The sequence below is a fragment of the Pyxicephalus adspersus genome, chromosome 2, assembly GCF_032062135.1.
Source record: "Pyxicephalus adspersus chromosome 2, UCB_Pads_2.0, whole genome shotgun sequence".
In the NCBI taxonomy this organism is placed as follows: Eukaryota; Metazoa; Chordata; class Amphibia; order Anura; family Pyxicephalidae; genus Pyxicephalus; species Pyxicephalus adspersus.
In genome coordinates, this window is record NC_092859.1 from 26134333 (window position 1) to 26149919 (window position 15587).

The 15587-nt window shown below is 36.5% G+C and overlaps 1 protein-coding gene across 1 annotated transcript; it reads left to right on the forward strand.

Moving 5' to 3' along the window:
* Positions 1 to 7431: 7431 nt before the first annotated feature.
* On the forward strand, positions 7432 to 14129 carry LOC140322378 (embryonic protein UVS.2-like). The gene is made up of 11 exons (XM_072398952.1): positions 7432 to 7567; positions 8371 to 8401; positions 9068 to 9112; positions 9535 to 9579; positions 10315 to 10464; positions 10750 to 10867; positions 11299 to 11477; positions 11568 to 11649; positions 12252 to 12379; positions 13077 to 13195; positions 13893 to 14129. Exons 1-11 carry the CDS (start codon positions 7493 to 7495, stop codon positions 14127 to 14129), a joined length of 1209 nt encoding a protein of 402 aa, XP_072255053.1. The 5' UTR covers positions 7432 to 7492.
* Positions 14130 to 15587: the final 1458 nt, after the last annotated feature.

The window sequence follows — 15587 nt, forward strand, 5'->3', positions numbered from 1 at the left end:
CATATTATTAGAACTCCTGCGGTAGGAGCTTTACGTTTCTGTAAACCTCAGCAGCAAACTTCTATTTGCTTCCTTTTGTTTAGATACAGTTTTATATTGCCCAGTTTTAGGGTTGTTTAGAATTTGAGGATAACTGCTGTGATTAGGATTTATCAAGCAGGGCATCCAGTAATTAAATAATAAACGCATATACTTCAAATAGAATCATAAGTGTCTCACCAATGTGCCCATTTCCTAGCAATTGGTGGGCACAGGACAAATCTTATATCTTGCTATCTGAATTTCTTAGAAATCATCATGTCATGGATCGTCCATGATCAGAAAACAGCATGTTTCTCCTAGAGGGTCAATTATTTCCAATAATGCAGGGAACATCGACACAACTCGGATGCATTAGAAAAAAGTAGCTGAGATGTGACTCAGTTTGACCTTTTCTAAGAAATAACAGTTATAAAGCTGATGATGGTGAAAAGAGGATAGTACAAGGTGAGGGGGTGGAAAAAACATGCTATCTTCTAAACTTAGAAGTAGATAAAAATTAAGTAAGGTAAAACGAGGCAAAAATATCTCCACCTCCTCATTGCCTGCATTCACTAATATATAAACACAGTCTATTCTTAAGCTGCGTACACACTTGCAATTTTTGTCGTTGGAAAGGATCTTTCACGATCCTTTCCAATGACAAGGGGCTGCAAGATGCATGAACGGTGCTGTACATACAGCACCGTTCATGCTCTATGGACAGGGGAGGGGGAGAGCGACGGAGCGGCACCCTGCTGCGCGCTCTCCCCTTCCCTTTCATTACGATCGGCTGTCGTCCGTCGTCCGTGGATCCGGCAGGTCGGTCGTCCGAACGATGGAGGACACCGACTGTACACACGGCAGATTTTCGCCTGATAATTGGCCGATGCCGATTATCGGGCGATAAAAATCTGCCGTGTGTACGTAGCTTTAGGCAGGTAACAATAATTACCATACTATCTTTTTTTAGCCGAGATGATAATTATAGCCTGGATTTTTTTATACTTTTTTTTTTTTTCTCTCTGATATTCACTGTTTAGTATTTGCTATGGAAAAGACAGTCCGAAAGACATCACATTGCTTTCATGACAGTAACTAAATTGTAACCTAAAGTTTGATTCTTTGCTAAAGTATACCGTGTTAGCTAAGCAAAATATTCTTTTTGATTTATTGATTATCAGCAAGTACGACCACCGTCATAAGGGCCGTTTTAGTTTGCTGGTCTGCAGCATTCAGGTATGTGGCAACACAATGCCAAGGAGGAAATACATCAGCAATGAAGGAGGGTTATAAAGCCATTTTAAAACAATATACAGTCCGTCATTCAACAGAAAGAAAGATTATTCACAAGTGTAAGCACATTCACCCCAAAGTCAGACCATGCAATGCTCAGGGAAACTGCAAAAACCCCAAAAGCTACATCTCAGACTGTGCAGGCCTCATTTAGCATGGTAAATGTTAAAGTTCATGGCAGTATAATTATAAGAAGACAGAGCAAGTATGGTTTGTTTGGAAGGGTTTGCATCTGAACAAACAAGATTTCTACAAGAATGTTCTTTGGACAGATGAAACCAAGGTGGATATGTTTGGCCATAATGCGTAGAGTTTGATGTTTCCCCACATGTTTGGTGGAAACCAAATACAACATATCAGAACAATACCAAATATCAAGAATGGTAGTGAAGGGATGATGACTCAGACTTGACTTGGACAGGATCTGAGCACCTTGCATTCATTGCGTTAACTAAAAACTTCTCTATATACCAAAGTATTTTGGAAACAAATATGAGCCCCTCTGTGTGACAGGTAAAGCTTGGCCAAAACTGGATCATGCAACAGGACAATGATCGCAACCACACCAGCATATCTACAATACAGTGGCTGAAATAGAAAAGAGCGAAGTTGTTTCAATGGCCCACATCCTGGAATCTCTTGTGTGTTATTTTACACATGAGGTTAGGCTTAAAATTTAAAACCTACTTAGGACCAGATGATTTTTGATTATGTCCTGATATATAAAACCTTACAGTTAAAAGATGGTGTACTTTCACTTTACAAAACTGTAAGATTTAAAAAAAAATGTCTTATAGAGGCGAGAGAGCATTTTATGGAGCTAAAAGGGCTACTAATGCCTCCTAAGGGCATACAAATGCTTTAAATAACATGCTTAGGGGATGCCTTAAAGCTGTGCATAGCGTTTTATTTATTTATCTAAGAAAAGCATGGGGTTTCCTTTAGATTTGGACTGTTACCTAGACATGCAGCCAGGATGGCCAGGAAAGGATGGGGGGGCAGAGAGCTTGGCTCTCCTTCCAGTACCTGACTAGGCCCCATGTCTTCCTTCAACAAGACATATTGAAACAAAAGGTCTTGTCTTCACATCCACTACCCTAAAAATATATTTGGGGTTTCTTAAAGGTCTTATTGTGGAATCTGTAAACCTCCTTCAAGGCAGTTATCTGGCCCCTTCCAGGGTAATGAGAACATGTGCACTTTATTACCCCTTTATTTATTCCCAAAATGAGTTGTTAATACATATTCACCAACTTTAAAAATACAGCACCTTTTTTATCTCTAAATGACAGATTTCCCTGGCTGTAGTGAGACCATGGAACTTTGTTGGTCAATGATATCTCCCATAATTTCCAGGGCTATTATTTGCCTATATGGTTGCTCGTATGATTCAAAGGGCATGCAGTGCCTCAGTGCATCATGGTTTAAAAAATCATTCTGGACAAATCATGTATAATAAAATGGATCCAACAAACATCAATCCACAAAATTCATCTCCAGCCCAAGGTATGGTAAACTCAGATCATATCACTAGAAATAACCTAAAATAAGTTTATACTCCTCCTGATTTTGTTTATTAGTCGGGGCCCTCACAAAAGAGATTTATTATCACTTGCTGTTCTACAAAGACAGAAATATACTTCACAGCATCCAATACCAAAAAAAAATAATACATTTGCTGATGTTGAGGTTAAAATCTTTTAAAAATGTTTGGTACCAGAATCTTCCCCAATTTCAGAAAATTTTTATTATTTATAGTGATATCCCTACTGGTTACTGAGAAACCAAATGTTCACTTTATCTTTTCCTCTTCAAAACTGTTATCAGAATTCTGTTTAATTTTGAGTATAGCGCCATATTTATTGGTGGCATATTATTGTGGGGCCATAGTGTGTCGGTAGCTTCAATAACAAGTAGGCCAGTGACACCAATGCAAGTTTAAATTGGGCCCTGATAAGCCTCTTAAAATAACATGCTTGCAATTCTTTTGGACTTTCAATGCATTACCCCTTCATATCTGTGTGTCATTGTGCAATATAGTGATGGTACATTTTTTTTACAGTATATATATGTGCTGGAATCACATTTTGCCTAAACCTCGCTGATGATTTGGGTCAACCTAGAACATGCTCATGACCCATGGCTGTTCCACGCCAGTTTGAAAGTAAAGCTACGTACACACGTCAGATTTTTATCGCCCGATAATCGGCATCGGCCAATTATCGGGCGAAAATCTGCCGTGTGTACAGTCGGTGTCGTCCATCGTCCGGACGACCGACCTGCCGGATCCACGGACGATGGACGACAGCCGATCCTAATGAAAGGGAAGGGGAGAGCGCGCAGCAGGGTGCCGCTCCATCGCTCTCCCCCTCCCCTCTCCATAGAGCATGAACGGTGCTGTATGTACAGCATCGTTCATGCATCGTGCAGTCCCTTGTCGTTGGAAAGGATCGTGAAAGATCCTTTCCAACGACAAAAATTGGAAGTGTGTACGCAGCTTAAGTCTCCTCGCAGATCCTGTGAATAGTTCCAATGAATAGCCTATTTAGGTTTAATAATGTGTCCAGTTTTCCATGTTTTACTTTCAGATGTTAAGTTCTCTGCAGTTTGTTAGCAATACAATAGGTTTATTTTTGCTGAACAAGGGGTCTAACTGACAGAACTGCAGTTCAGGTGACACACCTAATGTGTTTTTTCCCCATCATCCCAAAAGGCATTTATTAAAATAACAATACAGAAGTATCAGTTTCTGTATGTGCAGTTTCACTCACGTCCTTGTCCTTATTGTGCTTTTTCTTCTTTAGTAAAAGCTCCAATTTGCATAATGTCCTCCATTGTGTTTTGTATACACAAAATTGTCATAACATTAACACTGCCATTACCTGAGTGTCTACAAACAATTGATGGCAATTATCTGGTACTGATGCCCATTACAATGCAGTATTCATAGGCAAATGATTACCAATATCTGATATTTATACTATATATAGAGTTAGAATGGCCACCACATTGCATGCCTGATATACAATACCTGCATAGCTAATACATATCATCAATATAGATTTCCATGGCCATTTCTTTGCAGTGTTCACAAACAATTATTAAATATTATCTGATACATATCATCAATATAGATTTCCTATGGCCTTTCATTGCAGTGTACAGAGTTATGATTGACCCTACAGTATCCACGGACAATTGATTACTATTATCTGACACCTATCCACAATACAGTGCTATGATGGACATTGCATTGGTGTCCACACACAATTTTTGATGATTATCTGATACCTGTCATCAATATAGATTTTCTATGGCCATTTAATTGCAGTCCACAGACAATTAATCAGTACAGTCTTAACATGGCCTTTTCATTGTAGTGTCCACAGATAAATAATGATTATTATCTCATACATATAATCAATATAAAGTTAAGATGGCCACCACATTACAGTACCTTCAGATAATTGAGGGCTTTTATCTGATATTTATCATCAACACAAAGTTATCATGGCCATTCCATTGCAGTGTCCACAGACGATTGATGACTATTATCTGGTACATATAATCAATATAAAGTTATGATGGCCATTTAATTGAAGAAAAAAATATGGTTATTATCTACAACAAATCATTAATGAAGAGAATATGTTCCAATAATATTATCAATTAGGCATTGTAATCAACCTAGAAAATATACAGCACCTTGTTTTAGTGAGTGAACCAGGCCGAATTGATAAGTATAAAGTGTTTTTGATTGGTTTGTTCATATGTTATATATAGGCAAGATTTCCTTCTACAAAGGGCCTAATTTACAAAAGTTCATCAATACTCGAGAATATAGACCATCAAGGGAGAATTTAGGTGATCCAGCAAACCTAGAATAGATTTTTTAAAAAGTTTTAAAACTTCTATTGAGTGGGAAAACATTGTAACCCTCATCAGGTCAGTAAGAAAACAGATGTGCTATTATAGTAATGTGCACACATATAGAAATCCAGCTCTTCTATTTGTTTGAACATTATTCTCAACACGTGCACATGATTGTAATTGCACTACTGCATTTTCAGTAATTCTTACTATTGTCTGCTTTGACCTGGTTCAGGATTTAAAGTATTTGTCAGATAAAAGCAAATGATTTTTAAGAAATCTATTCCAGGTTGACGGTACCACTTAGGTTCTCCCATGAGGGTCTATTTTCTCCAGTGTAAGAGAGATTTAATAAATCAGGGACATTGTATTTTTTCACACATTAGACATCTATTTATTCAGTCAAATAAAAAACAGTTCCTAGTTTTATTAGATTTTTTTTATTATGGTGGTGTTCCCAATAAATGTACAATAGGTGTCATAAGCGGTCAGTTCTATAGTCAAACAGTAAAATGGATCACTAAACAAAATCAATGGATACCCCTATGGAAGCTAGATTTTCACCTGAGATGGCCATGAAATATCAAATCTAGAAAAAAAAATTCATAATTTAAATTCTACAGCCAACCAGTTAAATAAACTTCAATTTAAGATTACAATATGACATGTTGGGACAAAAATTAAACAAAAAACACTCAAGATGGAACTCATGCCTGTTCACTATGGATGGGTGCTGGTCTGATTGGTCTTTCTAGTAGATAAGCTATGAATATGAAGGGTTCATTGCACAACTAGGATGTGGATAACTTTATTAGTTTGCTAAATGGCACAGGACACAGATGTATTTGTGGTTAAAAAAAAAAATTCTCATCATTGTATTTTTGACTTTGCACACAAGTAGAATGGCCAAGCTGAGGTCTTCCGGGTTTCAGTACCTCCACTTACAAGGTATCTCCACCAGAAATATCAGATAAATGATAGGTTCTTTTTTAAGTGTAATACATGTAAAATTAGGAAAATCAAATCACAAACACCTATTGGAAAACATTGCTGTTGAAGTCTCAGGCAGACACCCATATTTGAATTAATTCCAACCAGGTTCCATGAAAAAGGAAATCTAAATTTTAAATGAAACCAAAATTTTGATTAAATCACACACAAACTTTAGATGAGTAGCTCTCCATTGGAAGGCAATGCAACAATGTAAAAACTCAATTGTGTCCTAGCTCAAGAGGTTGGGAGTGTTGTAACTAAACAAGGACCTTCATGGCAGGATCTCCAATGATTATGATTCCAAAGATTAGGAATATCTTGAAATTTATATAAATGTGGTAAAGTTTATATGAGAATTCAGTATATTGGGTTCACATACTGAGGAATAGCTGTGATAGTAAATTTTTGCCAAACATCATCATTATTAAAGTAGACTTGTAATGTGATTCAGTTTGCTCGTCAAGATTTCACCAAAAAATTAGTTCCCTTTCTACATTTCCCAGTCAGCAAGAAAATGGACCTTTAAACATAGGAGGCTGGGCGATAAATGCCAAAATATAAGCAAAAATGGTACATATTAGGATCAATGACAAGCTTATTTGTATATGCCTGGGGCTAAGTTCTAAAATCTAACATTTACACTTATAAGATTTCTTCTACCAAGAGAAAGTTTGGATGTGCATGCACAGAATATCAGTGTTTCCGGCTCAACCACAAATAGGAAGATTTTGTTCGTATTGTACATTGTGGTGTTGGTGTATCATAGATAAAATCATACATTTTAGACAAGGTATTTCAACCTATTCAACTTCTCTTATTAAACATTTGCCAGTTAGAGTTCTCTATGGCTCTTCATGGATGTGAGAGTGTTGGTTAGACTGACCAAAAACAATCTCCCCAATATTAGTGGAGCAAGGCAAAGATTTGTAGATCTACGGGTCCCAAACATTGCTTTATAATTAATTGGGTTTGTTGGGTATGTTTTAGAGATTGTTTCATTTTGCATGCAGTTTCTGCTTCCCCCTTCATTACCATAAATGTTTGAGTCCCATGGAGGGCAGAGGGAGGGCAAAGGAATGGATTGTTATTCTGCATTTCAATAGACTGTATGAAAACCACATGGACAAATGTTAAAGGAATTTAGGCCAATTGATGTGTACTTTAATTACACATATTCCTAAGCCTAGTAAGGACCGCCTTTACAGGTGCTGATTGGTTGAAACCAACAAGGATTTCCTATAAAAAGCTGAGGGACTGGGACAAGCAATAACAGCAAAACTTCATCCCTGAGAACTAACCGGCTACCTGCAGCAACATGATCATGGGAATTTGCATCTTCCAACTGCTCTGCTGCATCGGCTTCATAGCATGTGCACCTCTAAATCTAAAGGTAAAAAATCTAATTTGGGGGGAGTAATGGATCCTAGGGTTACATTTTTTTCAGTTTCAGAATATCTACACAATATTGAAACATCTAATAATTGTCTGTGCATAGTACAATCTATGTGTGCAATCTCCTTATAGTCAACTACACTTGTTGCATTCTGCCTGCACATTTGTAATATATTTTTTATATTTTACATAAAACACCATGTGTTTTCTGCTTTTAGTGGTATTTATGCTTCTGATGTTTTCAATTGAATTTGCAAAATGTGTTTTCATGTGCTAATTCTGAGATGGCATGCATTTTTATGTCCCTATTGCCATAAAACAATCTTATTTCCCTATATGTACAATAGTACGTTAGCCACAATTGGTGACTATTATGTAAAAAGTGCGGCTTAGGGTCCACTGGGGTGATTTACTAAATACATTTAAGCTGCTTACATACCAAGTTGAATTATTACCTTGCGATGGATTAGTTATGTACCTTAGTAAATCTGCAGAAAATTCTCTTTGCAATGGATACACAACTATGGGATTTCCGGTCTGTATTTACCAAATAGCAATAAACCAACTATGAGAGACACAGCAGTACCAAACCTGCCCTGGCTATTTGTTTTTCTAAAGGGGTAAATGTCAAATCTACAGCATTAATTATATTTTAAATTTACTTACTAAAGGGGAAAAATGTTTTTTTTATTAATGCATATCAAAAGTAAACTTACTACCTTTCCTTTTTATGCTCAGTCTTTAATATTATATGAAGTAATAAATTCCTATAATTTGTTTTATTTCTGGTTTAATTTACAGACAGAGCCTGTATTACCTTTCTCAACAAAAGGTATGTGTTTTCAATTTTCAGTAAATGTACAAGTATTAATTAAATAATTTGTGACATGTCACAATATACAGTTGGAAAATATTTTGTAGAAAAGCTCTACATGTTATTGTTTTGTGCAAGGAATAAATAGCCAAAAACACAACATTTTAGGTCACTTTAGGTTTTTATTCAGAATCTAAAATTATAAAAATTTAACATATTTCAGGGGGCTATCTTTTAAGAATACCCACCTTTTACCAGGCCCTCCAATCACGTATTATATCATTTAGCTCCCGGGTATCTGTTCCTACTATAAAAGTTGTTTGATTCCCAGACCAAAGGTTCCTTATGTTCCCGGCTAAACATAGGCATGACACAAACCACAGAGAACTTTTAAAGCCCAAATGGAGCCTAAAAATGTATCTGTGTATACAAAAGTGAAGGTTTAGAGGCTCTTTCAAGGCTTTATTGCTTTGGTATCCCTCTAAGAGTCAAAGCAGAAAGTAGAGTTCCTTCTAAACTTTTTGGTCATCACTTTATTATTCTTGGAGCATCTGAGCTTTATCTAGGTACTGGACACAAGATGATTCTTGTAAAAAGCTAAAGAAAAAAAGTAATATATACATTTTACAGTCTACTGGCATAAATATTTTGGTGTTCTCTAAGATTCTAATGTTTTTGTTTCAGCACCAGATTTGGACACCTTTGGTAGTCTTCCGCTCGTCAACCCAGGTAAAGTTTATTTGACTGCCCATAACATACATTAAGATAAATTCCTTCTGTTTCATGTAAAAATGTGAAAAAAGAGATGTAGAAACTTACTACAATAGTTGTGTTATGCAAATCTAAACAGTATAACAAGTGTTGATCGTGGATTCTACTTTTGCTGTTCCTTGTTCCACTTTGCAAAAGTAGCACTGTCACACTTCTCAGTTTTGAAGGAATCCATTTGGTTGCTTCCCAGGCCAAAGGTTTCTCATGTCTCATGTAAACATCTTAAAAAATGGCTTTCATTTGAGCTTCAGCTGGGTACTGGACACAGAGGATTATTAAAGAACTTGTACGATCTTAGAAAAATAGTAACACATACATTTTACAGTCCAAGAATTGGCATAAATATTTTATTCACTAAGATTCTAATGTTTTTGTTCCAGAATCAGAAGTGGACATCTTCACTAATATTCTGAAGGTCAACCAAGGTAAATAATTTTTACTGCACATAACATACATTAATTGGATGAAAAAATGTAATGTAAAATGTAAAAAGGAGATGTAGAATTTTATTACAATCATTGTGGTATGCATATCCAAAGAACATAACAAAAGTGTTGATCATGGATTCTACTCTTTCTGTTCTTTGTTCCACCTTGCAAAATTAGCACTGTTTTGAAGAAATCCAAAAACCCATCAGTCATGGGAGGCTTTTATTTTACTTAGTAGTAAGCATCAGTGCAACATATAGTGTGTAAATTGCAGAATAAAGGGAAATTGGATTAGTAGATCTACTTCAGCCAAAGGCTGTTAAACATGATCAATATTCAGGAATGTTACAGAGGATAAGGATCATAGGGAGGTTAAGGGTCAGAGTCGGGAAGACTACAGATCAGAGTTAACAATACTGAGGGTCAGAGTTGGGAAGACTACAAATGCGAGTTTGCAATATTGAGGGTCAGAGTCGGGAAGACTACGGATCAGAATTAGCAATACTGAGAGTCAGATTTGGGAAGACTACAGATCAGAGTTAGGGATACTGAGGGTCACAGTTAGGAATGCAAAAGTTATGAGGAAGGATATAGGTCTATGTTAGGGAGGATGAAGGTCAGAGTTAGGGGCTCAGTGGTGAAGAGTGAGGCAGGATTATGAATCTGCATAGGAAACAAAAATATATTATTAATTCAGAAATAGCAATTCTAATCTTGTTTTTGTTTTCCCAGACAGTAAAAATAACGAATACCCTGTGACTCAAGGAGACATAATTTTGCCAAAGCCTGGACGTATGGCTACCACTTGCACGAGATGTCTCTGGCCAAAAAGTGTTGATGGGATTGTATATGTACCATATACCATCGCACCCAAAGGCTTCAGTATGCACTTTTTTTATATACTTAAAAGAATTGTATTTTGGTTTTCTTTTTTTTAATTAAGGTTACCAATTACATATATTCATAAGGTGTATATGACATAGTACAGATTTATACTTTGTTAATACAGCTGACCAAAAAATACTTAAAATATTTATAATACTTTTTTTAAAACTATTTATAATGCTTTAAATGATATGTATGTATGTTTAAATGATTTAATGTTATATATATGCTTTCACTGAGTTGCTCCACAGATACAATATAATTACTTGTCTTGTTATTTAGCTGCCTCCAACATGGAAACAATTCGCCGTGCCATGCTAGAATATGAAACGCTAACCTGTATACGCTTTGTGAATCGGACTAAAGAAAAGGATTTCCTTACCATTTCATACTCCAGTAGGTAGGTATATTTTTTTATATAGCTACAAATCCATCTCTTTATTGGAAAAATAACCTGGCTGAGGTAAGGTCTTATTATATTTGGACACATGTGTGCAGTGTTTTTCTGAACTTTCCAATCATTCAGATTGATTGAGAACCGGAATATCGATTGGATCAATTTGTTGAGTGCTAATTTGAGGCTAGGGTTGCACAGTTTTCAAAATCCTGGGACTGTTTTGCAGCATTCAAAGCACTTGAAATCAAAGTCACTTCTGGTTACCAGGCAGCTAGCATGTAGTGCAAGTGGTTACAAGTAAATTACTGGTGCATATGATAAGCTTTCATGGTTTGAAGGCTCTACTGGGAGTAAAACTACTCTGATTGTATGTAAATGTTTAAGTTTTCATTTCATTTTTTGATCATGTTTATTTTATAATTCTTTTCCTTTAGCTGTACATCTTTTATTGGACGAATTGGGGGTGGCCAAGTCGTGCAGCTTAATCCTGATGGCTGTCTGTATCAGGGTAGTATACAACACGAACTTCATCATGCTCTCGGATTTTACCACGAAGTCTCCCGACCCGACAGAGATGAGCATATCCTCGTCAAGACAGAATTTATCGATCCAAGTAGGGAGTGCTGCCATAAACTTTGCCTTCCCAAGTATATTTTGTCACTAAGATGGAATGTCTTACATTGTTTTACTTTTTTCCCTCCAGGTTACCTTAATCAGTTTGCCATTTTTGATGGAAATACCTTGGATTTGCCATATGATTACAACTCTGTTATGCATTATAGCAGGTAAGTGATCCTGTCACCAATCTAATGAAGTTTCTGTTAGTCATCTGTAAACAGTTAAAAATAACATTTCTACATTCCTAACTTTTCTGCACCTCCTTCTCATTGCATTGCTGTTTGAGTTGGTATTTTTGGCATGGAGCGTTCTCCTATAAAATAGGTGTGCGGAAGATCAAAATCAGTTTCAGTATTTTAATTTAGTGGTTAAGTGGTTTTGGCTGTTAATGTTACAAAATATATAAAACCAGATTATTGCACCACATTCCCTCTCCGAAGTTAATGAATGCCTGGGAAGGGGCGCACACATAATAACGAAGAAAATAAAGTGCATGTCAAACCCCTGAAATGTAGACCACTTCCACAGTTCTCCACATCACATGGATGTAAGATTATAAATGTGTATGGTCTCATGTGATCTCTTAACATTTTGCATGTTATGTTGGTAAAAATTAAAAAAGCATAACAAGAAGTTAGGATGTGCATAACATTATACATAACCTTTATTCAGAGGAAGTGACAGATGTAACTTTTATGAGAATGTATAACACATTGCATAAAATGTTGGCATTTCATAAGGAAATAACTCTTAAACCTCTTGGTTTTAGGTACGCATTCACAATTAATGCAAGTGTGCCTGTCCTCATACCTATTCCTGATCCAAATGTACCTATTGGACAAAGGATAGGATTGAGTGTGCTGGATATCCAAAAAGTTAACAAACTTTACAAATGTGGTAAGTATAAGTAAAGTAACCTAATCTTGAATGCATAAAGAACCCAAACTTTTTTTTTTTGTCTTTGGGATAGAGTAGGCGAGGGGTCAAACTCTTGTTGAGTATTTATTGCTTTATATGTTTTCTCTGGAGGTTCACCCTCAGTATTTTTTTCTGGTGACAACTATCTTTTGAAACAGGAAAAAAAACTCTTCCCTATTCTATAAAAAAACTGACGAGTCAAATGATCTGTCAGTACAGAAAAGTTTTGGCTTTTAACTATAGTATTTATCTTGACCATAAAACTAAAGCTAATTTCTTTATTTGCTTATCCAAGGACATATAATACTTTAATTTGGTTTAACAAATCCTCTGCTTGTGGATACAAAATGATAATAAAATATGAAAATAATAAAAATCAATTTAAAGTATTTTACCATGTAAATATGTGTATATATCAGTAGTCATAGTAGTCATATCATAATAGCAATTTAAAATTGTTTGTTGAGATTAGGAATTGTTAGTGAAAAGGTAGTTTGAGAACTAGAGGGCTACACTGCTGCAGTCTTAAAGTTCTAAAATGCACCATAAATGAACAGTAACGCCACAGAGGGCAACAGGTTGGGAATTTGAGGTAATCTAGACTGCAGACATGAAATAGTTAAACTGCATTTCATTTTAAGTTACTGATTATGCATTATACGTGTTGTGTTTTTAGATGTGCCGTGCAGTACTTTGTTGAATGGTGAAAGCGGAACCTTCACCTCAAACAACTTTCCATCTCAATATCCCAACAACATGAGTTGTACTTGGCTGATCCGAGTTCCTCGTGGACAGGTAAATATTTCTTTTTACTTTTACTAACTTTGTAACTAGACTGTTGCTAAGGATCAGTTTACTATTTGTATCTCAAAGCCTATTTTTAGGTGCTCATTGGGTAAAATATTGGGGTCACTAAATCTTTTCCAGATGCTAACATTTAAGTAAGGTCTACTGCTAATTTTTATTCCTATAATTAAGGCTACGTACACGTCAGATGGTCCTCGTCCGATTATCGCTTCAGGGCTAGTATTGGACGATAATCTGATAGCACTCGTCCGACATCGTTCATGGATCCGTCCTGGCGGATAAACGAACGAGGATTTCATAACGCAAATGAAGGGGAAGAGAGTGCAGTGGGGCATTGCTCACTCATTCTACCAAATCTCCTCTCCATAGAACAGAACAGCCGTGTATGTACAGCTCATGCATCTTTTAGTCATTTGTCGATGCAAAGGATGGTGAAAAAAAAATCTAACGTGTGTTAGCATTGAGCATTTCTCTTTTTTTCCCAGAAGATGTTCAGTTGAGGTGGATGATTTATTGCTGTAACCTTCGAAGCGCAGGTTCACTTTCAAAATATTTTTATAGAATCGGCATTACAGACCAATCGGGAACAGTCAACTTGGGTCTTCTAACTTAGACATCACTGAGCACATTAACACTGTGCATTTGCCTTTACTTACCATGTCGTCTTTTACATTTTCTTTTTTAGGCTGCCCTTACATTCAATTATATCAATATCCAGGAAACTGATGAATGTGTCTCTGACTACATAAGGATTTATGATGGACCCACCAAGAACCACCCCGTGTTGTTGGACAAAGCATGTGGTACTCCTAATCTACCGATGATCATTGCATCCACATATCATATGCTTATTGAATTTGTCAGTGATAACTCTGTGCCCTCCGCGGGATTCAACGCTTCATATAAATCAGGTATCATTTAGTACTCCCATTTCCATGTCTCATTAATGAGGGTTCTTTATATGAGAGGAAGAAAAAGGGTTAAGTAGGCAGAAAGTAAATTTGAAGCTTGCAAACCTTTGAAATGGAGAACTTGAGTTGAATAGAGTTTGAAGCCTGTGTACCTCTGTCATCAGACTCTTCTTTGCATCTCCTTGCTTCTGTTGTATCTCAGTAAAAGGAGGTGAGATTACTTGCTCCATAACCCTAGGCAACTTCCAAGGTGTGATTCCCATTGGAACCCACCAGATAACCAGAGTGTACTCAACCAGTAGTGCCCCAGTGAGTGGCCATTTTACATAACTCTGTACCATTTATGATGCACGAACATTATTTCTTCCATCAACCTAATAATAACTCGTGTCCATCGAATCCTCCACAGGAAGCTGCATTAAACTGATTCCCTGGCAGGATAAATAGGTATTTGTGCAGCTTTACCAGATGCTGGGAAAGAGCTGTAGTACACATATGCACCACACATTTTTGTTTTTAAAAAAAGAAGTTCTAATGTATCTTTTATCAGATCATTTTAAACCTTTTCATATTACCCCAGTGAGTAAGCCTAACTCTGGGCATTTTGAGAATGCAAAATTTTTAACTTGTACATTTTTCTTCTTGCAGTTCAATGTGGTGGATTTTTTTATAAACCAACAGGAACGGTCACTTCTCCAGGATATGAAAAGGGTGCTTACCCACCTGACCAGAATTGTATTTATTATATATATGCTCCTCGTGGATATCAAGTAAGGGATCCCTCTTCGTCTGTCTGACTTCTTTAACCTAAATATCAATGTCTGTCTTTCAGCAGTGACTTACTCCTTTGTATCTTCAATCCTTCAGTGTCTACTGAACAATTACCATGACCTCTCAAAGATCTAGAGATCCATATGTGCTGGCTGTGTTCCTTTTTACCAAAAAGTTTCAATATGACATCTGAACTACAATTACTTGTGTCTATTCCTTGCAACTTTAGTATTCTGATGATGAAAAATAGTAAAGGAGTCTCAGAGTATTCTTAATACACCTTCTGTTTTATGGTGACTACTAGTGTTGGTGTTCGAATTCGGGTTGTCCTTATATTCAACCTGAATATGGCTGTTCGAATTCGTATAGACCTGACCTGAAAAACACAGGATTCGACTTTGCTAATTCGTGTGTAAAAAAATGTGTTAAAGAGGCTTTAATGTTAAAGTAAATATTGAACGTGTGTGATTTGTGAAACTAACTTTTATTTTTTTACAGGTTATCCCACAATGATAGGATGATTCCCATGGCTGCACAGCCGTGGGAATCCTTCTGTCAGTGTGGGATCCCGGGCACTAGAGGTTAAATGAGGACAAGTCTCCCCATTCATCACCTCTAGTGCTCTGTGATTGGCTGAGGAAAGGTAAACCCTGATGACAGCTCAAGCCAATCACAGAGCACTAGAGGTGAATGAATGG